This window comes from Accipiter gentilis, chromosome 26 (assembly GCF_929443795.1).
Source record: "Accipiter gentilis chromosome 26, bAccGen1.1, whole genome shotgun sequence".
NCBI lineage: Eukaryota > Metazoa > Chordata > Aves > Accipitriformes > Accipitridae > Astur > Astur gentilis.
Genome location: NC_064905.1, coordinates 5,663,252 through 5,686,374, shown reverse-complemented (window position 1 = coordinate 5,686,374; position 23,123 = coordinate 5,663,252). Strand labels below are relative to the sequence as shown.

The 23,123-nt window shown below is 37.1% G+C and overlaps 1 protein-coding gene across 12 annotated transcripts in view; it reads left to right on the top strand.

Annotated features, from left to right (window-relative positions):
- Positions 1-23,123, top strand: part of TENM2 (teneurin transmembrane protein 2) — a 641,052-nt gene that overhangs the window by 517,981 nt on the left and 99,948 nt on the right. For 7 of the 12 annotated variants that reach the window (XM_049829391.1, XM_049829390.1, XM_049829388.1 and 4 more), the window contains 3 exons: positions 1,462-1,667; positions 9,630-9,825; positions 12,662-12,763. In XM_049829391.1, the coding sequence (XP_049685348.1) occupies positions 1,462-1,667; positions 9,630-9,825; positions 12,662-12,763 (504 nt within the window). Of the gene's footprint in view, positions 1-1,461; positions 1,668-9,629; positions 9,826-12,661; positions 12,764-16,657; positions 16,691-23,123 lie in introns of all 12 variants that reach the window. The other 5 variants (XM_049829382.1, XM_049829384.1, XM_049829383.1 and 2 more) reach the window with 1 other exon arrangement.

Sequence of the window (23,123 nt, the reverse complement as noted above, 5' to 3'; positions counted from 1 at the left end):
CTGTGATATTATTGTAGACCCATTAACATAGAAAATGAAAAAAAACAAACAAGTTGCCAAAATCTGTATAGCAGTTGGTATTCAGAGCATTCTTTTACCGTTTCAAAACACTGCCAACATAATATCTGTTTCATTATGGACAAGTGTAAGTGCTGCTAACATAGATAATTTGGAATCTATAATTGAAACCATGCTATTGCAGCTCTCTCAATTAAAGATAGTCAAGACAGAAAAGCTGTTATGTACTTACCTGCTGGATTTATATGTCATTCTGTGCCACCCTGTTACATTCATACAGTGCTGGAATATATTTCAAAAGTAACTTGCCATTTATTGAAAATAGCATCACACCATGAAAAAAACATGAAGTAAACATTGAGCTTTTAACAAATACCGCCAGGTTGTGTCAGAGGTATCGCTGCCATCCAGTGTGTATTTAATAGTGATATTAATGATACCTTTCCATTTCTATGATTGTTAACAGATATTTTCTGTGGTTTTCTGGTCTTTATAGTGTCTGTTGTAATAATTTTAAAATGGATTTCTCACCACGTTGTTTGGGAATATGGAACACAAAATCAAACATTGCTACATACTGTAGCTTGAAGGCACTGCTAACTCCTCACATATGACACTCCGTGTTTAAAATATGTGTAGCCTCATTCAGCTGAGAACAGAAAGGATTTCCACCATGTTTTAAAAGTTGACTATTTCATGGGCTGGAAGCCAGCGCACTCAGCCAGAAAGGTCTTGTATCTTGTCTTCAATAATGCATGCTGAAGAACCATCAAATGATGGATTTTAACTAATCACAACACAAGGGAAAAAGACTTGTAGATAGTCCCTGCTTCAGGCAGAGAGAACTTAAAAAGCAGCACATTGAGTTGTACTAACTTTCTTTCAGGAAGGAGACGATGCTTGTTAGGGTACAGAAACTGTCCTCTAAATCCTTTTCTGTGCATGTCATTTCTTCTGTCAACACTCTTGTCTCTGACCTGGAGTTTATTGGACTAGTTTACTATATAAAACAATGATAATAAAAATTTGCGATCAGTTCATTTAGATTGAAGTTACTTCTGCAGTTCACCTTTCTGAGAATTTTTTTATACCCTTGTTACATACAAGATGCAACTGAAAAGAGCACAGGGAGATTTGTATGTGCTTAATTGACTCTCTACTGTATTTGATCAGTAAAGAGCAATCACAGACTTAAAGGGTTGGAGGGGTTAGAAGATTGCAGATGTTCCACAGAGAAAGGTTCACAGTCTTTGTACTTCAAATATACAGGCCAAATTCTCACATACTGATTGAAACACCAGGCACATTGCATCAGAATAAGAAAGGAAAGTTACAGTTTGATTTAAAAGGTGGCATTGCCACAGGGGTTCATCTTGAATGAATGAAAATACCTGTATTAAAAGCAGTTATCTCATTTGATTTATATTTGGTTTTATTTTATAGGACCATGGGTCACTAGGAATAGCAGCATAGATAGCGGAGAAACAGAAGTTGGCCGCAGGGTCACCCAGGAAGTACCCCCTGGAGTTTTTTGGCGGTCTCAGATCCATATCAGCCAGCCACAGTTCCTGAAGTTCAACATATCCTTAGGGAAGGATGCTCTTTTTGGTGTTTATATAAGAAGAGGACTCCCACCATCACATGCCCAGGTACTTTGTCAATGTATTTGTTGGCTTTAAATGTCAAAATGCAAAAGTTTAGAGCATCTATGCTAGATTTAAGTTGGAGCTTATGGAGTTCAAGTTTAGGGATTCCTGGGAATTACTTAATTTGTGATATTTGACTGAACACCCTGATACTAAGATTTCTAGGTTATTACATACAGCAATAGTACATTGATAAAAGAAAGAATCAGTGATGTTCTTGCCATTCAGGTTTTTTAAGATAACTTGCAGTTTGGCACTCAAAGTTTTAAATCTTTTTCTTGGCACCAATTGGGATAAACCTATCCAGTATATACCAGTCAAAAATGATGAGTGGTGTTGGTCAAAGTCATAGTATCAAAGCACTGTATACAGTTGGAATGCATGCACAGCTAGATGTGTTAACGTATAATTTTCTATCTTCATAGAAATTTTAATCTTCACAGGCTGTTGGAATGCCATTGCTGGGGTACGCAACAGACTTTGGCATCGCTGCTACCCAGCCATGTTAGAGAACATAATGCAGTGGCCCTGTGTTTGAGAGCTTTAATTTTACTACTTTTTTCTCAAGGACAGTATTTAGGTATAATATCTGATTCAGACATGGGGCAAGTCTTGCAGCTGGGAAACCTAATTCTTCTTGATTTCTAAACAGCCTCAAAGATGCAAACTCAGTAACACCGCATTTTTACAGTGACCCTGTAGTACAGAGCTAAGGGCTGTAGGTAAACATATTTTTAAAGTTAGTGAGACCGAACTTTTTCTTCTACTTGTTCAGAGGGTGTTTTAATTTCTTTGCTGTGAGAAGATATAGCTATATTTTCTGTTACAGAAATAAATTTTTTTATTATATTGAAAACTCGTTAACGTGAATGGAAGGATTCCCATTTACTCAGATTAGAACTGTAATGAGAAATAATACGTTTGCCGTTACACATACTAAAAGCAAAGAGCCTCCATTCTTTAGAGTGCAAGAGAAGCAGAAATAGCAACCAGCTTTTGGAAGGGACCCCTTCCTTGCTGCTAATAATCAGTTCTTCATTCAGAAATTACCACTTAAAATGCTTTATTTTGTATATGATTTCAAAAATCAAATGTAGAACTCTGTGATCCCTTTTGGGAAAGCCTCATTTCATATTTCTAGATGCCGTGCCCCGATTTAAAAAAAAAATGCTACTGCCTTTTTTTTTTTTTTTTTTTTTCATTTGGCAAAGCAAACTGCAATTACATAAATGGTTAAAATACATGATCTAAGCTAAAAGCCCAGAGGCTTTAACATAATTGCATTGCTACATATTGCCATATAGGGAAGGTATGTTCATATTGCCGGGAAGGTATGTTCATATTACCTGCAAGGAGATATCAATACTAAGTGAACTTTGTCCATGTGCATGCACAAACTCATGGTATAAACGGTGAACCAGTTAATTTTCTGGAGAAAACTACACCTGCGTTAACTGAATTTTGGATCTGCTTCCCAACGTGAGGCAAATTTATGGACCTATTCTGCACTGCTTCTTGTTCCTTGGTGTTTATTCTTGCCTGTAGTCTGAATTGAGAACGAAAATTTTTAAATAGAGTTGGGAGAGAAAAGGTTTACATGGGTTTATGACCTCTACTTCTAAGAACTGACTGTCCGAACTCCATCAGCTTCCTGTACTGTGCTGTTTTAAAATGTTCTGTGAGTTATTGAATGGATATATCTGACTGGTAAGAAATAAGGATCAGCAGTCCACAACCCAAGGAGGGGAGGGCAAGTGGTCAGTTTTACATACAGCTAGAGGTTAGCATACAGCATATGAAGTTCCATACAGACTAGATAAATCGAGGAAATTGTAGAGGGCTACTGACTAATTTTCAGCCATTTCCAGACATCCATGCAACACAGAAGATATGCACAAAGAATATGTTCCAGGGTGGGAGCCCTTCTTAAGAATGTTTTGATTTTGGCTGTAATGCTTCAATATGTTGTCTTGAGGGTGAAATTATGTCTATGGATCTTTAAATGTTGCAATGAGGTAATCACATAATTCATTGAGCATGTCTCATTTAGTTCAGAATTTTGGCACTCACTCCTATCATTCCACTATGAAAAAACCAGCAATTTAGTTGAGGAAAACAAACAAAAGTATAAATCATGAAGTAAAAATGACTTAGGGCAACGAAAGCTCCTAAGCAATCATCAAGGTTAGCTATAAATACAAGTTAATTATAATTCTCTGACTAAGACGTGATGGAGGTATGCCTGTATCTTTTACAAGAAATCCAGTTGGATGTAACTAGCAGTACAAAATATTTTTTTTAATTCAAGCTGAACTTTAATTTCTGTTGCACTGCGATCAAATGTATTTGTTCTAGGTTTCATTATGATGTTCTCATCTGAGAGATCTCATCTACATCTCATCTATGACCAGGCAAAGTTTCTCTTCTTTCTCTCCACATTATGTGGAGAGGATATAAATTGCATGACCTTTCTGTTAAATTAAATAATGAGAAATATCAACTGTGTTTCCTACTGAGCCGGATTCCTCCTCAGAGAACCTGTTTTCCAGTCTTGAGGAAGCAATTCGAACCCTCTTTCATAACTGGGGTTAATGAAATCCACGAGTATAATCTGCAGAATTACTTTCCCATATTCATGCAGGGTCCTGGTGCTTGTCAACAGCAAAAGATTGCTTGGCATTTTTGCCCAGCAATCAAAAATCAGCCAAGCTGCTACAAAGAGAAATAATTTTAGAAAAAGGAAAGGCAAGCTGTTACAGACCTGAGTTAGCGAAAAGAAGCCTTGTTCTGACAGAAGGGAGCAGAATGGCTTTGTATTAACGAAGAGTCTGAAGTTGACACCAGACGATATTTTAAAATTGAAATTTAAAATCCTTGTTTCTGCAGGTTAGGGACATGAGCTGTAAAGCAGTGAACAACTACACTTGACAGTTCATCACTGATCAGTGCTGGTATGTCAAGCCAAGTAAAATCCTTTGTGGGAGCAAGTCGATAATCAGCAAATTAGGTACATGATTAACCTGAGACAACAAGATGCAGTTCCTGTCTGAGAGCCCTGCTGAGATTTAACCTTCTCAGTATTACTGTTTAGCAAATATTCCAAATGCCTGGTTTAGTCAGTCAAACTGATGTAGCTGTAAACTTGTCCACAAGCAGCCTTGTGTGCCATGTGCATAGGGAGTGGAGCTTTACAGGAGACGTAAAAATGCAGTTTTGAGTGGCAAGCAGACTACAAACTGGAATGCATTGCTTTCAAGCAAAATTATTCCAACCTGTGTAGTACTACATAGAAATAACAAAAGGCACATTGCAGGCTTGAATGATCAGTAGGAAATTAGTAGAAGATAGTCATATTAATAAAATTGATAATGTATAGAAAATTAACTGTAAATGTCAAATAATGCATGAAGTGACTCTACAGAGATTACAGCAATTATGGTGTTACTACACGTTGGTAGAACATTCCAAATGACACATGAAATAAGGTAACCTTACAGAAACATCGCTGTAACGCCTAGAGAAGGCAGCGCATGGAGTTGTATTGTTTTCATTTCCAGCAGAGTGTTTTATACTTACGAATTTTTCATGTCAAAATGAAAACTGTTTCCATTTAGAACAGGAAATGGCTTGCTTTGAAACAACTTGAATACCTGGGGAACTTCGGCATTACCTTGTTTTTTAGCCAGTGCTAAAACACGTTTCGGTGCTCTGACCACCTTAAAGTTATCTGATGGCAACGGTGCTGTTATTACTGAATGCTGTGCTGCATTGTACTGGTTGTGGTGTGTCACATTCAAATGTTGAAACAAATCGGTTGGCTGTCACTGTGGGTATCAGATGTTCCATGGGTGTATTTTAATGAATAATTACCAACTGGATTTTATGAAGAACTAATTTTAAAGCACTTTGCAAGCAAGTTTTCCTGACATATGTTTTCTTGGCTGCTTAGGTCTTCCAGGGCTTTGGCATAAAGACGAATGCTAGCCACAACGCCAAACATGTTTTTTCCTTCCTCCCCCCGCCCCTGCTATTTGAATGTGCATCCATTTTTAAGACAGGAGCTCTAAGAAATCTTTCCTTTCATTTCCTAATTTCAAACACTGTTAGAGATTTTGTGGAGGCATGCAAATAGTTTCAAATCTAAGAAAAAACCAAAGATCATGCAGTCTTTCTGCGTTTTCAGTCTTGACCCCTGCAAGCTCTCTTTGCTTTGCTGTGCTTTCACAGCTAGTTCACTTCCTGTATGCAACTGGACTCAGTCGATCTGTACTATATAGATGGCATTGTGCAGTGTAGTCACTACCGTAAATGTAAAGTTCCAAAACTGCTTTGCTGACTCCCCATGGTTACTGGAAAAAGAAAGTCCTTATTAGCCTATGAATAAAATGCTTTGGGGGGTAGAAAGCACTGAATGGAGAAATTGTAAAAACAAATTGCCCAGAAAGAACTTAGTATGAGATTTAGGTTTGTAAATAAAGTATGCAGTAGGGTTTTGGTATGCTGTGTAGTAAAAATAAACAAACTCACTGAGAATGTGAATTTGGAATTTGTTTAGAGTAGGCTGGCAAGTCACTTGCTTATATGGAGCTTTAATCATAGTAAGTACTACCCCTGCAAAATTGAACTCTGAAGATGTAGTCATTTGGGATTTCTGGTGCGTTTTGTTTCTGAGCAGTTTTTGCCATTTTTGTGTGACTTTTGGTATGAAGCCATGAAATATAAAGGATCATTTAAAAAAATATATAAATTCAGTGAAACTTCCAAATTACTTCAGAGATTTAGTTTGGTTTGACAAATCCATCCCCTAATTCATGTGATTCAGTTGTCTCTACCTTAGCAGTTGTGTGTGTCAGATTAAAAATTCCACAGTTGCTTCTTAATGATCATGACAGTACTTTCATTCTTTTCCTAGATGGGTCTTCCAATCCGTGCATATTTGTCAATAAGTAGCTTTAAAGCAAGAGTGATATCTTCAGCACAGTATTATATAAAAGTAATTAATCATGCAAGTGTGGTAAATCAGAAAATCAACAGGGCCACAAGAAGCAATATGATGATTCAGCCAACCATGTGAAGAAATCTTATCCAATTATGAATTCACAATACCATCTCGGTGACCCTTCAGTAAGGGATTTTAGATTTTTGAGGTACATATACACAGTACTTGCTGACATGTTAAGACTTGTATACCCAGGGAACCACCAGCAGATACATTATCCTCCTTCTTTTTTCCTCAGTCCTGAGGAATCCAGAGAGGAATAAAAATATATTGTTATATTCTGTATCAGTCTGCACTGGTACTTCACCATTCATAAAGTTATTCAGTCATTATTTAGTCATTTTGCTTTTGCCTAAGCATGGAATATTTCTTCGTAGTTTGATTCAAAGAGGGGCAATACCAGTCTTAACTTTACCAAAGTTAAAATTATAGCCTTATGGGGAGTCATGTCAAGGGACCTGCTCTCGCTGGGTCACACCCCATCATTGTGAAAAGAGATTCTGCAGGTAAAACTACTTAAAGCAGTTTCAGCCTGAATACTCTTCCCCTTCGATCTTGCCAACTGCTGAGCCTTCTCTACTATATGAGGTAGAATCAGCATCAAACAGAGGGGAGGCAGAGGAACCTGCCAGCACAAGCAGAGATGAACAGCATGTTGCCAGTGAGAAATGTCAGCTTTTATTGCTACTTCCTTAGTTGACCCTTTGTGAACAATTGTTCCGAAGAGCAAGATTTCTTTTTCCCAAGATGTTGCCTGAGTAATAACATTTCCCAAGGAGGTGATGAGTCTGTCCTTAACCTCTGACTGTTAGACAATAGGTTCTAGCAATATTTCCAAATGTCATTGATTTAAAAGATAGATACATGTGTGTTTGGCACCTCTGATACTCTGAAAGTTACTGACATGGCAGAATCTCTAAATCTCTGGCATGCATTGGCTTAAATGTACTAATTTACCTGATTTACCTTCTCCTGCAAAAATCCTGTGTGAAAAAAGGCTCAAGTGGATGGCTTTCTGATATTAACAGTTCAGTGAAACTTTTTATTCCACTTCTCCTACTCTTTCCCACAATTAAAAGCATAGGAAAGAGTGGATAATGCACTTACTGTGACAATAGCTTTCAACATTAGTAGACCTGGGGTCAAATTCCTACCCTGCCATGGATTTCCTTTGTGGCTGCATATTGATGTCAGTTCCACATGTTTAACAGGCAGGTAATAGTACTTCCATGCTTTCCCCTTTGTTGTAAGGTTAAGTGTATCAAGGACTCTATATTGCTCATATGTAACTTTAAAAATTTCAAATAGAAAGGTCAGCTTTTATACCTCAGTTTTAGATAGATGTGTAGCATGGCACTAAAGTGTTAAAAAAGGTCTGTCTCTTCTACTAGAAGCGAGAATCTTCATTATTTTATTGTGTATTGTGTATTATTTGCTAGAACTCACTGTTAACGAGTGGAATACAGTGTACAAGACAGCTCTCTGTGGATGTTTAGGCTGTTTAGGATGCAAGATTACAGTTTGCTGTTTAAACTGAAAGCAAGTGAAGGTGTATGTTTTCTCACAGCTGTCGCAAGCACAGACTATATGTGCTGGAGATAACGGGAAATGCAATGAAACTACTGGCAAGCAAGCACATACTATTACTGTATTTTATTGAACACATACATCTTTCTTTAGACATGTCTATCTATCTCTATCTACTCCTACATAGATAAATGTGTCTAAAACAAGATGTGTTTTCATAGGAGACTTGTTATGCAACTATTGAAAGATTAGATGTATTGTTTTTGTTGTTTCTTAAGGGCTTCCCTTAGATAGGGACTATGAGAGCTAGTAAGCTGAGCATAGCATCAGCTTGAGAGCTCCAGAATCACAGACATTAAAGACAGAAAAAAAGCCTATTAGGACAGCTAGTCCAGCTGCTTTGTTATGCAGAGTTATTCGCTGTTGTAGATTAACCAATATTTCTTCCAGTCCTGTTTAATTGTGTGATGCAGTGGCATCTCCATTGGGAGGCTATTACTGAGCTTAATAGATGGGAAGCTTATCTGACATTCATCTTAAATTTCTTTCTTTCTTTTTTTAGTTTCATGCCATTAATGGTGCCATCCCTCTTATACTCTAAATAATCACTTGCTCTGTTTGATCCCTTTTCCAAAGATTAATGTAATGTTCTACCTTACTGGAAACCATCCAACCAGAAATTCTCAGTTTTCCTTAATATAAGTTCAATTCCTTCAGCCACTTGATTTGTGTTATTCCTTTCCATGCTCCCTCTGGTTTTTGTATGCTACTTGCCCCTAATTGTTCCACATACAAACTCAGGTAAGCCACTCTTACTCTGTGATGTAAAACTTGTACAGTGTATTTTTATCGGGTGCTGAGTTACCTAACATTAGACAAAGACATTTCCTCTTTGTGCTGTTCCTGTTTGTTTTCACGTTCTGGGGGCTTCCATTCAATTATATGTCTGGAGCTACATCTGAGACTTCTGTTCCTCTTGCAGCAAGAATTTATTGTAGGCAATTGCTTAGAAAAGGGTGTGTCTCTCATAGGTTGAAGGTTTCCGGCTTTGAAAGTTGTGTAGGAACCTTAAATTTGATGGGTCAAATCATTGATTTCAACTTCTTTCTCAAAACTCAGCCTGTCAAGAAATACCATTTGTACATTTTTTGATCACCTATTCAGAGCAAAGATGCATAATTCTATGTCACTGTTTAAGAAAGGATAAGTCACAAAATCTCTGTGTTCCATGGTCGACTAGTCAATATTAGTTTCACATTGACATACCTTATAAAAATACCATTTTATGGCAAGGTAGAATAGAAAATGTGGTGTCAGATTTTGCGCTGAAATACCATTCTGTATTCAGGTCTGTCTGTTTGGGGTTTTGTTTGTTTGTGTTCTTTTTTTTTTTCCCCTTTTTTTTCTTTCTTTTTTTTTCCTGTTTTTTAACCCTGCAGTATGATTTCATGGAACGCTTGGATGGCAAAGAGAAATGGAGTGTGGTGGAGTCCCCACGGGAACGTCGAAGTATTCAGACCCTTGTTCAGAATGAGGCTGTGTTTGTTCAATACTTGGATGTGGGTTTGTGGCACCTGGCATTTTACAATGATGGGAAGGACAAAGAAGTGGTCTCTTTCAGTACAGTTATTTTGGGTAGGTATCTCCACAAGCTGAGCATTTTTCCTCTCTGTTTACACCTTTGCTTACTTAAAGTCATAATACTTTTGCAGCCTTCAGTATTTGTCCTGTTTATTCTTATGTTAGGTTGTGCATTTTTTTTCTCCAACACTATGTCAAAAAGTGCATAATGGGGTGCTGATTTTAATTTGCTGATTTCCTTTTAAGATTTTAGCATTCCTGTAGATCTTGAGTTTAGTTCTGGAAAACAAGACTTACGTAAGTTCAGTCTGGGTTGAAGCATTCCCCAGTTAATATTCCTCTCCCTTATCTCCATCATTTTTATACTTATTATTTGCTTCTCTGGAGAAGCTTCTTTACACCCAGGTGGAACAGTATCCAACAGGAGAACTGTTTAATCTTAGTAGAAAGACAGCACAAGAACCTGACACCTGCAAATGGGGTTATTGTTTGCAGTCATCCCAGAGAGTAACTGAGTCAGTTAATTAGCCGTATGCTGGTTTATGGATTACTACTCACGTAATAGTGGGTCATCTCCTCGACATGGTGGCATCAAGAGCAGAAGAACATCTAGCCTATGATCTGAGAAGCCTGCGGTTTTGTTAGGAGATCAGGGTCACATTTAGTTGAAAATCAAACTGAGTCTAAATTCTCCAAGCTTTATTAGAAGATTTGTTGAAATTTGAAGCACTCGATGAACTTTGCTGAATATCTTGTCACAGTGGCGTAAAAAATATTGACATAGCGTATGTGGTATTCCTGGCTGGTGAAGTGTTAAATGGCACTATCTTGTATAAATCTGTATTTCCTGTTAATTTAGGAAAGAGAAACTGCAAAAAAAGTCCAAGTGAGTTTTTAGGCTTGATGAAAAATAGTTGGAGGTCTTTTCCAGTCTTGCCTGATTAATGATATGAAGCTTAATTTTTTCCCTTTACATGAATTTGTTGGCTTAAGTCCCAAGGGGTGTAGGAGGGTGGCCAATATTGTGTCATTAAGTATTAATATAATTGTTTCTGTTAACCTTAGTTAAGATGAAAAAATTATCTTCTTTCCATAGTTTATATGTGGTTTTGTAAGAGTTACTAGGTGCTATGCATGTTCATATAAATATATATATATATATATTTGCATATTTGCTCATAGAAGCCTTTTTCTACTTCTCCAAAACCAACAAGAACATTTGTGCTTATACCTTGTTATGCCCCTATTGTGCGTAGAAAACCTTCAGATATGATAAGCTGCCCTTAAAAGAGTTGCCTGGTCTAGGCTACAGCTTTCAAGAGCATGAAAGGTCTAATAGTCAGGTAGACTACTTGATAGTGCAATAATAGTAATTGGACTGAAACGTAGAGAAAAGTATAGTGTATTATCCAGTTCAGAGGTTCTTCTATACACACCTAGTTATCAGACATTTCATAATCAAAGGATCTGAGACAGCTGAAAGTTTCTTTGATGTGAAAGAGGAGAAAGAATAACAAACTATGTTAACTCCAGACAATACTAAATTTACCATGATTTTGAATACATAGAAAATGCTTTTGTGTGCCATGAAGCAAAATAATGAATAAATCTATAGACAAGCTTCTTCATGAGACAAATTGATATCTTTGAGCATTACGTTTCAATTTTTCTTTTCATTATTTACATGAATCATTTCAAGAGGCCAAGCTAATGACGTATCTTTGAAAATTTGCTTTAGAGATTTTTTTATTTAGTGTCCTGCAACTGTGAAATTAGACTTAAAGTTGTGCTTGAATCTTTTTCCTCTTTTCAGTTTAATTTGACAGAAAAAAGCTCTGTATGGTTCTGCTAGTTCCAAATCGAAAATTCATTTTCTGTCTTGTACAGCTGCTATTTGTTTGGTGTCTGGGACTGACAAAGCCATTTTGTTTGGGACCATAGGTCTCTCAACAACAGGGAGTAATAGTGAAAAGTAACAACATTCTAATTAGATTTTTGTTCCAATAATTCAGTACTAAAAATATGTTCCTCTGAAATCCAACAGTTTTCAAATGAAAGTGATTTTAAGAATTAATTGTAAAACTGGAATTTTATTTCTAGGTTGTTATTATGCAAAGTAGTATATATATTATCCAAATAATAACAGAAATTATGGAAAATTAGTACAGCTGAAATGTTGTCATCAGGCTGGTGTGCTTACTCTTCTCAGATTATTGAAGTCATCAACACTTCAGTCAGTCACTTAAACTCTAGTGTTAAACCTTGTCCTCTGTTTTTATAGACCTCTTCTTCATCCTCTCGCGTAGCTACTTGCACCTTTTTTATTCATCTTTATTTTAGGATAAAGAATGTCTGCTGGAGCAAAAGAGCTCCTCCTTGTCAAGTTCAGCAGATATTTGGGTCAGCTTAATTAATGAGGCTTTAAATGTCTGTAGAAGGGAAAGAAGATACACTCCCTGGGATAATCAGTTTCATATGGAAGGGTGGTTGTGCAAGATCAAAGTCTCATTGCAAAAGGGAGATTGCCAGCTTTCCTGATGAAGCATTATGTTTGCTACATAATACGAATTCAAACGTAAGCTGTAGAGGTCTTAACAGGCAGTCCTGTCTACCTGTTGGAACAGAGGTCTTGAGCACTATCAGAAGACTTTGAGTTCTAATGGTGCCCATAGACTTAATACATAACTTTAGTCAATCATTAGGTCTCTACCTTTACTCAGTCTGCCATAAATCTTGGTACCTTTCTGCTTCACCTGAACTTTGTGGTGTTAATATTATTAGGGATTGTTATTCTAAGTATTGAAGACAAAATAAAGTGAAGGAAAATTAAGCAAAGAATTTGTAGCCTAAATAGGAACCAACTAATGTTCCTGTGATGCTTATATTTCAGATTCAGTGCAAGACTGCCCACGTAATTGTCATGGGAATGGCGAGTGTGTATCAGGTGTCTGCCACTGTTTTCCAGGATTTCATGGAGCAGATTGTGCTAAAGGTATCATTTTTCCTGTGTTTACAAATAACCACAGTGTGTGTTTGTGATGTATGGATCTACAGTGCCTGCTAGTTAGCATGGGTCCAAGCTAGATTCAAATAGATCAATATACATTTTTTTTCTTAGCTCTCTTAGTTAAATATGATCAAGTGGAAGTATTCCTGCATTGCTGATGAGCTTGCATAACTACAACTTTTTTTGTGTCAAACGTAGTAGGCAGAAATGGCAGAAAAGATTTATTTTCTGTAAAAGTGGATGAATTATCATCAATGCTTTCAGATAATCATTAACTTGTCTGCAACAGAAGACTGATTAACTTCATTGATAGCATGTAATGTATATTCTGGCTTGGCTGAGCCTTACTACTAGTACATAGCATCTTTCTTGCATATACAATTACTCTTTGACCAAAGGAAATTCACCTTTTTTAGGAAAATAAGTAGGACTTGATAAAGTATTAAAATAAACCTTTTCTTAAACGTTGATTGTAAATTTTTACAACTAAAACTGGAAGATGCATGATTATCAAGGATTAAACAGAAATCTAAAAGACATCTATGGATTGGCAGTATATGTTTACAAAGTTTTTCTGAGAGTCTGGGATAGCTGTCATAGGGAGAAGATTCATAAAGGAGAACCTCTTTAGTTTATATAGCTAGTAGCACATATGTTGTCTAAATTCAATGACTTGGTTGTATTCCCTGCTGTTCCTGAGCACAGTCATAACATTTTACAGTTTGTGTGAGATTTAGGCACACTGTCAATATCGTATGCTTACAATGGTTTTCCACAGGGATAGGGTTGTTAGTGTTCAAAGGGGGAAAACTTGGTATTTGAAAGCTTTTTGAAACGCCTTGAAGGGCCGTAGGAATGTGCTTATTTCTTCTTAGATTCCTGATCCAGTCCTGAGGACAGTTTGTTGTACTGCACCTTTTTCACTGGTGTAGCAGGGTGGCATCCAGCATGCCCATGCATGTCTATTAAATACTCCTTGAATAGCTATTATAGTTGTACTGGAGCGAGTAATTTCCATTTTGTGTCTCTGTATTTGGCTCTTGAAGGTGCCCCAGTACAAAAAACGAAACACACAAACAAAAAAAAGACCCAAACCCCAAGGACCTTGATGATATTTCAGTGCTAGCCCTACTCATTTTAAAGAATGTTTCAAATAGAGCATGCATGTTGTTTGATTACCTGAGAAATTAAGACACTTGGCAAATATATAGAGGAGATATCTGTATATTACAAAGTAAATGGTGTGATAATGTGTGCTATAAATACACATTGACAGCTATATGCATTTCTGTGGTGTTAACCTGTGAAAGTATGCATGCAGTGACTGTGTGCTTCACTGCCACTCTTCACACATACATGGCCATTAAATCAACTCATTTGCATTTTGAGTTGTGGAGCAATTCTGCACTGTGTACTGAACCTCTGTGTACCACTGTATTCTGTGTTAATGCTAGAAAATAATTCATTCAGGCTATGTCAGATAAATAGCTTTTTTATAGGGTACTTGTCAAACTGTATCTGTCAGGCTTCTCCTACCCCTCAGTACATTCCCTCTGCTCCCTGCTTTGTCCTTTCTGTGTTGTCTCTCTCCCCTCAAAAGCAGAAACGGTTTCTTGGAAGGTTCTTTCAACTCTTCTACTGTTTTCTTGTCAGACATCATGGTATTTCTAAAGAACAAAGCAGCTTGAAAAACGACATAAAATGACAAAATAGGTGTGTTGACAGAATTCTCGTGTTTCTGTGCAAGCACACAGCTGCACATCTTTATAGTATGAGACATACCCAGAAGTGTGTGGCTGAGTTAGGGTGTCAGAGCTGTATGCCTCACCCATTTCACAGGTACTGTCACGCCTGCTCTCATGTCCACAGATTTTTCTGCTTACTTGACTGCTGATTATATGTGAGAGCAGTTTCAGAAGACAGAAATCAAAACTGGGACTGTATGCATGGTAAAACACAGTAGAATAAGATAGAGAGTTAAATCTTTTCCAGCATATTGTATGTATGGACACATGTTTTATATACATTTACTGTAATGTTAAATTTATATTTAAGCTGTCACAAGTATGGAAGGATAATGATTTTCTTTCCATCTGATTTTTTCATTATTATTATTTCCCTAGCAACACATCTTTCAATGTCTCGGTTCTCCACTGTAAAACAGTTTGAGGCAAGACTCAAATAGAAAAATGTGGAGAAAATGTGAACAAGCTCCTCAGATGGCTTTTAGAACTTGATTCATGCAATAACACAGCAGTCTAAGAGCTTCACATTAGGTGAAACCCAAGTCTGATAGATACGAAGTGTGATCCATTATACCAGTGAATCCCCTGTTACAGGGCTGATCTTAAGGGCATTAGAGGGAATGAATCCTGAGAGGAGTTATCTGCAAACTATTTGCAGACAGTGCACAGGTACTCCCTCTGTTACTTTACTCCACCCATGTAGTCCTAAAAGATAAAAATTAAGGAAATCTGTGAGAGACAGCACAGATTTGACTTGAGATCCATTATGTCAAGGAAAATACCAAGAAAATTATTAGAAAGAGATGAACTTTTGGCCGAACCCACAGGCTGAAATACACTGTCATACCCTGAGTGAAGTGGAGGAAATTTCACCTTCTCAAGCAGTCTTGCCGAATACTTGGGGGGGGGAGGGGGGGGAGGGGGCGAGGTTATTTCTCACTCTTATCTGTGGAAATAACTTATTCTCAGGTAGCCAGTATAAACAGATTTACTCCATCCTTGCCCAGGCAAGGATTTGAAATCATCTGGAGTTTAACCTACTTAAGAATTCCATCTAACACATGAAAAAGGTAATGATACATTTTAATCTCATGTGGATAAAATGTGGCATATAAAGAAAAAGAAAGTCTGATAATCAAAAGATAATTCAGTGGGTGGAGATGTATCCTGATAAAGAAAATGTGTATAGTTAAAGCCAGTGGAAGATTTGCTGTAAATTGAACTGCACTGTGAGTAACCGCCTGTCCACAATTATCTGTAGGAGTTATTGATAAGAAGCAATGCTATGGCCAAGGATCGATTAAAGAATCAGACATGCAGCTATGATTATGTTATTTTGGTGTGTTGTCACTTTTTTATATCCATCTCTATTTTTCTGTAACCTCTATGACATAACCACCCAAGTATATCAAGATGTCCTTTTTACTTAGTGTTCCCACTGTTCATGTCTGATAATAGTTTGGTCTTTCAGCTGCCAAGTTCTGTGGTAAATCTGCAAGCAGGCATCCTTCGCTGTGTCCTGCTTTTCACCATTTGTAGAGTTTGGTGTTACAATGAGTTGGCTATAATTTCGTTTCGTCTCATAATATATTTGAAGGGCATGCAACTCTTCCACTCCTTTAACAAAAATACTTCCAAAGACACTGTCATATACTGTTTTGCAAATGTGCTTAGAGCCTTCTTTAATCCTCCATTTTAAAATACAGGGATTTGCATCATAAGCATATTTAGCTAATCTGAAAAGGTGAAACAATGTACCATCACATGGGATTTCTACATTGACATGATGAGCATAGCCTGTTAAGAGATGGTGTCCAATCTATGAAAGAAGGAAAAAAATTGAGTCAAGTAGCTCATGTCAGCTGCCATGAAGTTGCCATTTAGCAGATACTTTTAGTTGATTATGCAATGTAATGAGAAACATGTTTTAATATTTTAATCTAAATGGATTGAAGGCTTTTGGATTTTTTAAACCAGAAATTTGTACCATGTTTGATCAGTTGACTTTTTAATCTGATTTTAAGAACTCTAATGATTCAGATTTCTGTTATTCACAGTTTCTTTTCCTGTTCTCCTTGTGTGGGTTTTTCATTATTTTATTTTCATTCTGTTTGTTTTTGGCTTACTGGCAAAGGACGGCGCCACTTTAATAAGTATAAAAAGAAGGGTAGGTTTTTTAAAATTTCTTTTTATTTCTTTTGCAACATCTATTTAGTTTGAAATAGTTACTAAGCTGTAAAGTGTAGTCTATCTCTTTTTAAATTTATTCTAATGGATTTGCTGTTTCTGATGATTGCCTGCACCACAATAAGAGTTCCTACCACTGCCATTTTCTTTGTTATGTGTGTACTGTTAATCTCTGTATAAAAATGTAAAAAGCTGTCAATTATTAGGTAAGTAAGGTATAATTTCTAGAAGTAGCAACTCTTGCTTTTTCTCAGTTGTTATTCAAATTTCAGTTGTTTGGGACTCTTCTTGCTCTGAGGTTATTCAGAGGCTTATTGCTTGGGCAATAGTGCATAAAGTAATGGGGTTTTGTCCATTGAATACTCTGCTTGAAACTATTCTCTTAGTGCCATGTCCAGAATGCTCCCAGTGGCATAAGAGGTTCGGAGAGTGAGTGCAGTGGGGAAAACATGAATTTTGGAGTGCATCTTGCTGAATAATTCAGTACTCAGTTCATTGTTGTAGAGCACGTGACCCACATTACTGAATGGTGTTCGGTATATAGTGGTAATGTATAGGAGTTAGTATTTTCTCTCTATGTGAGTAAGGAAAATTATATTTGCCTTCATAACTTGGCTAGAAATTTTAGGAACTGAAAATAGTGCAAAGAGACAGAAGCTCACTGGACTTTGAAGGGAAAGGTGAGAGGTGATACTGAATAGCATTTCTCCTTTGCCTATCCTGCACAAGTTCATAGCCTGACAGAAGAGATGGGACCCATGGTGAGGCAGCACTTCAGGTCTTCCATGGCACAGTCAAAATGGTGAATGTTTGTCTTGTACTATTTGAGTGACTCACTGCAAATTTATGCAATAACAGATTATAGATCAGACAAGTGAAGTAGAGTGGATTAAACATGATGGTACCCAAAGCAGATTGGTTTTTTGGCAGAGAGAAGAGCAGGAGAGGAACAATAGTATAGGAAAAACATCATTTTTATGGCATTATAAAGAGATTGTCATGAGCAATAGTACTTGTTAAAGGTAATCTATTGTGGTTAGTGCTTTACAAGCAAAACAAATAGGTAAAAACAGCACCTACCTCCAGGAATTTACCATGTCAATACAAGTTGAAAGGGAATGAATGGGAACCAATTGAAAGATGTGGAGATGCAAGGGAAAAATGTGGTAACAGTGTTATAAGCACACCAGCAGTGTGACTTTTGTCAGTTTTGGGGAACAGTGGTAAAAGGCAGTTTTAAAGAGAAATAGTGGGGCAGATAGATAACATCATGTGGATAATGGAGTGCAAATGGGCCCTCCAAAGGAGACAGAGCATAGGAAAGAGCTCAGAAAAGGTCTTTTTAAATTTTACTTTCAAAAGCATTGTAAGTTACAAGAGAGGCTGAAGTCCGATTTCTAGCAGTGAGCACTCTGGGGTGAAGTGGGTCCGTAAATGAAGTTGAAGCATGAAGTTCTTGTTCCATGTGACAGGAGGAAAGGACCTGAAAAAGGACTGGGAAAGAAAAGTCACATAGCTGAAGGTTAGGTTAACAGATTAACAACGTGATTTTTGTATCAATGTTGCACGCAGACATAACTGAGGAAGGCTGAGTTTATCAATGCTGGAGGAAAAAGGTGTTGATTTAATGTAGATTTTATTTGCTGAAAGCTAGGACAAGAATTCTGACAAAGAGATGCAATGCAGAATAAATCTGTAGGACTTTGTCAAAGCCTGAATGTGAGGTGAGGAAATGGATGAGTCAAACATAACATCCAGATTAGGAACGTTAATGACTGGTAGAATGATGGTTTTGTCCACTATGATAGAGCAAGAATGCAAGGAAAGTCTGAGAAGTAGTGGGTTAGAGAGAGGAGAGAAATTAGAGAAATAACAACTTTATTGGTAAGCATTTTATTTGTTCATAATCATAGCATGTATCATCACTTACATAGTACTCATGAAAGGAAAAAAAGTGTGCTTTTCTTTGGAAATACTGCATTCATGAGTTGTCACCCACACATATCTCACATCCTTTCTTGTAGATGACAACATTCAACGTGTTCAGCTTTTCTCTTAGTATCCCTTTCTGGGTGGGTTTGTTTTGGGGTTTTGTGTGTTTATGTGTGTATGTGTGCCAACTTATGTGTGTGCTGCAGCAGCAGCACAGCCCTGGCTTGTCACTCAAATCTTCTCTCACAGTGGGTGGAAGCATGATTTTGATACTTGAACAAACAAGGCTGTCTTTGGCAATGTTCCTCTCCAGCAGTTCCCTCCTCTCTGACTCAGTACCTTAAAATGCTTTTGTTATAAATTTTCTTCTTGTTTTCCCAGTCTCATACTTTATTAGCAGACGTTTTTCATTTCTGGCAAACTGATCATGTCCTTGCTTGCCTTCCAATGAGTTCTATGCACAGGCCAGTGCTTGCCTGCCTGCCCTCAGTTTCTTAGTTTTATGGAACTGCAGTACACTCTGAAAAGGGTTTTGTGCCATCAACTGTGCCTAAAGTAATTACAGAATAAATAAATGGACATGTAACCTATTTTGACAATGATTGACAGTCATTGCTGTCCATCAGCTGCTAGTTTGCCTGCATGAAATGAGATAGTAGCTTTGATCCAGTGTCAGGTAGACAAGTAGAGCCAACACAAAATCCACCACTCTAACTCTTTCTAATTGGCAATTTAAACAGGAGCCAAGAACTGAAGGGGTCACAGGCTGAATTCTCTCTGATTGTTAGTGGCCATGGCTCCAAAAGGGGCTCAAGGCATCCAGCCAGTAGTGTGACAAGGAATAGAATACAGGAACCATCGTTTCTTGTCTGCGGCTTCCTTCATCAATCCTCATGAACTCTGTTGGAGACTAGAGGTAAAAACAGGGGACTGGAGAGTCTGGACTCCAGAATTCTAGAACAGATACCTTGTTAAATTTCTGTTACAACACAAGTAATTTAGCCTCCTAACATTTCATTACTCTTAAAAATAAGTACCTGTCCCTATAGTACATTGTAGATTAAATGTGAGGATTAGCAGGTGTTCGTAAGGCATGCACTATTAGTAACAGGATGGTGATATAAGAGTACTCAGATTACTCCCTAGCTTGCGCCGGGCTAGAATTGGTGCTTCATATCCTCTCATTATTTGTAAGGGAATATTTACAAAGTTGAAATAGGACCCAGAGCTACTTTTAGCATTGTGAATATTTGAGAAAACAGACTTTAAAAATATGAATTTCAACAGGCAAAATATTAACTTCTTATTGTTCTTAAAGCTGATTCCAGCACTGAATTCAGGGTTATAAACAGTTTATCTGCAGAAGAGCTTGTCCTGAATAATTTCAAGTGGGGATGCTCCTGTTCTTTAGAAGCACATCCTTCCTTCTGTCTGTTATAGTTGTGCCTTTACAGGACAGCAAAAATGCTTTAAAATTTTAAAGATATTTATTTAATGTTGTTAAATATATGAAATACTTACATCTAGTATAGCAACATAGTTAGCATTTGTTTTCTATATTAAACCACTAGTAAACATACAGCCAAATTTGTGCCTGTGGATTGCATTGCCCTTTTATATGTTTCTAAATTCATGTTGCAGCATGTGAACTTGGAATTTTGTATGACTTCTTTTCCCAGAGATCTTGCAGGATAGTGGTGCAGCTAAGAAGGTAGATTTGTTTCTGTAGGAGGAAATTTGAAGACAAAGCTAAAAGGATTAAGGAAAAAAAAAAATGGGTAATGCTGAGGAATTCAGTAATGAAGGAGGAAGGAAAAAAATGAGAAAAGTTGCTAATGCCACTGCAGGACAAAATATGATAGGTAAAAAGAAGAGGGCATGTAAGTAATTGTGAGTCTCTGATTTCAGTGAGCACTAGAGCATCTTTATCTGATCACTCATTACCCAACCTGTAGAAATTCAGAGACCAAAGATGGAGCCACACGCAGTGCTGTAGCTGAGGCCTACAAACTGGAACCAAGTTTTATTGGCTTAGTATGATAAGGAAGTGTCCAAGATGGAAAGCATATGGAAACACCATAAAATCTTATTAATGGATTTTTCTTCAACAGTATTATAGTAATATGTTCATACTTATTAAAAACTGGGTACATTCATTTGATCTCTCAGCTGCTTTCAAAGCCCACTCTATTATCAGTTACTTCACTTTATCTTTCTTTCCTTCTTATACATGTGCAGCAACAGCACATCTATTTGCACAAATATTTTCTGTTTCAATGGGATTCCAATAAATGGAATATTTCAAAATGTTCCCAGTGCAGCAAGGAGGTGGACATGCATACAAATACATGCAGGACACAAACCATTGTGCAGCTTAGTTCCTGGCAAGCCAAAAATCTTTCTTCTAATCTTATAATATTCCATTGGTGGCTAAGAATCTCTCTGCTCTAACTGTACTCTGTAGCTGAATTGTGCTCACTGTGATGTATGCTTTGTAATTTGTTTTTGTGTTTAATTGGTTAGCTTATTTAATTGTGTTGCAATCTACATTTTGTTTTTAGATTGCATTGTTTCCATGGACTTGGTACTGGTATTTGTTTATTTCATTAAGTTCTAAGAGTTTGTCTTTGACAGTTGTGTTGGGATCATCCTGGAGTCCTTGCAGTGGTGGTAAATGTAATTGAAGCACCTATGATTAGGTAGTATTGTAAATCACAATATAGAAATACAGCTGTTAAGAGATCCTTAGACATTTGACACCCCTGAATAACAGAAACAGCCCTAAATCACAGCTTCAGATTTCGACATGCATGACTTTTTTCTTATCTACGTTCTGTCTAGATTTGAACCTGTAATTTAGATCTTTTCCTATATTTAGACCCTCTCTGGGTGAGATTAAATTCAGTTAGCTGTCATCCCCTTTCGCTTTCTCAAACAAACAAAAAATTTTCTAATTTGAATGTAGAAAAATGTTTAAATATCTGCAGATAATGTGGAACTGTGCAATTAATCATGTTATGATTTAAATCTTTTCTGGTAAATTTAGTAAGGCAAATAATAGTAACTAAAAAAAGACCAAAGCAGTCTGGGTTCTAGATACTCTCAATACTGCAGCCTATGGATGCAATTCTACATCTGCTGTACTGCTATTTAGCCAGAGCCAAACCATTACCAGAGAAGTAATAGTTTTTACACCATTCATTGGGAATGGTGTAAAATCTTACAAAAAATATTTGAAGAAATATTTCAGTTTTTTATTTCTTTTTCTAGATGCATAAATGACTTCATGCTGTTAGTGCTTCGCTGTTATGAATCACAACACAGATGTTTGGAAGGATAATTCTGGTATTTGGTGTTTGTCCTTACTGCTGCTTTTTGTGAGCTTGAAGCACCATCTCTTTGCTTCCTCACTGGCTCTTTCCACTGAGATAGCTACTGAAACCTCTGAAATAGTTTAGTTTTCCCTTCTTCTCAGTTTTTTCTAGTGATCAAGTTATCAAGACATACAAATGAAGATCTACATATGTGTCTGTGACAGTAGTCTATTTCAACATCTGGTTATTTCCATTTGTTGGTAGAAAGTAAAATTTATTTCTCTGCACATTCTTGTAGTTGTATCAACTTCACTGCTTATATCTAAAGCAGGAATTTCACAGCTCTGATTCTGTGTAACTAGTTCCCACAGAAAAAGAGTTTTAGATTGCAAGGCAGTGTTTTCAGGACATGCATATCCACCATCTACATTTTCCTCCAATCCCATGTATCATGCAGAGAGTTGAAAAGAATTCTTCCCTCTTTTTTTTTTTTCCCCCTTTATTTTCAAAGGCACAAAACTATATGGCAAACTGATCAGTCACATTCTCCTGTGGTAAACCAGAACCAGTGCAGGGGAACTTCCATTTCCTTGAATGCATTGATGCATATGAAAAAGAAATTGGACCATGCTGCTCTTTAACAATGTTGTAGATAGGGAGGACCCTAACTGGATTGGCTGCAAATCAATCTACCACTTTGTGAATCATCTTACTGTACTGCATGGAGAACTGCAATCTTTCCTTTAATATATGTAGTGATAGTTGCAGAGCTTCTTCAATAGTGGAGGGGGGAACAAACAGGCTGACGAAGTGTTGAATCCAGAATGTACTGGCAAGAGAAAGTCCTCATGACATTTGAACCCTGGCACAGCTAGCTGATTTTTCAGGTGTCTAGCTGAACTCAAATGTCCTCTTTTCTATCTCCAGTTTGTTTTATACCACTTGAAAATCTTTTTTATGTTCAGCTGTGGCTTTTCCAATGAGACAGTACAATGGCCTTTTCCTCTCCCCCCTCAGGACTCCAGTATCTTTAAAGAACTAAGACTTAGATCTTTGTTGATGGTTAGCTAGATTGTGTTAGTTCATCTTCATGCTAGCAGTAATGGGACTTCAGCCCTTTCAATCCACCACTAAATTAGTTCCAATATATCTGACACCTGCTTAATT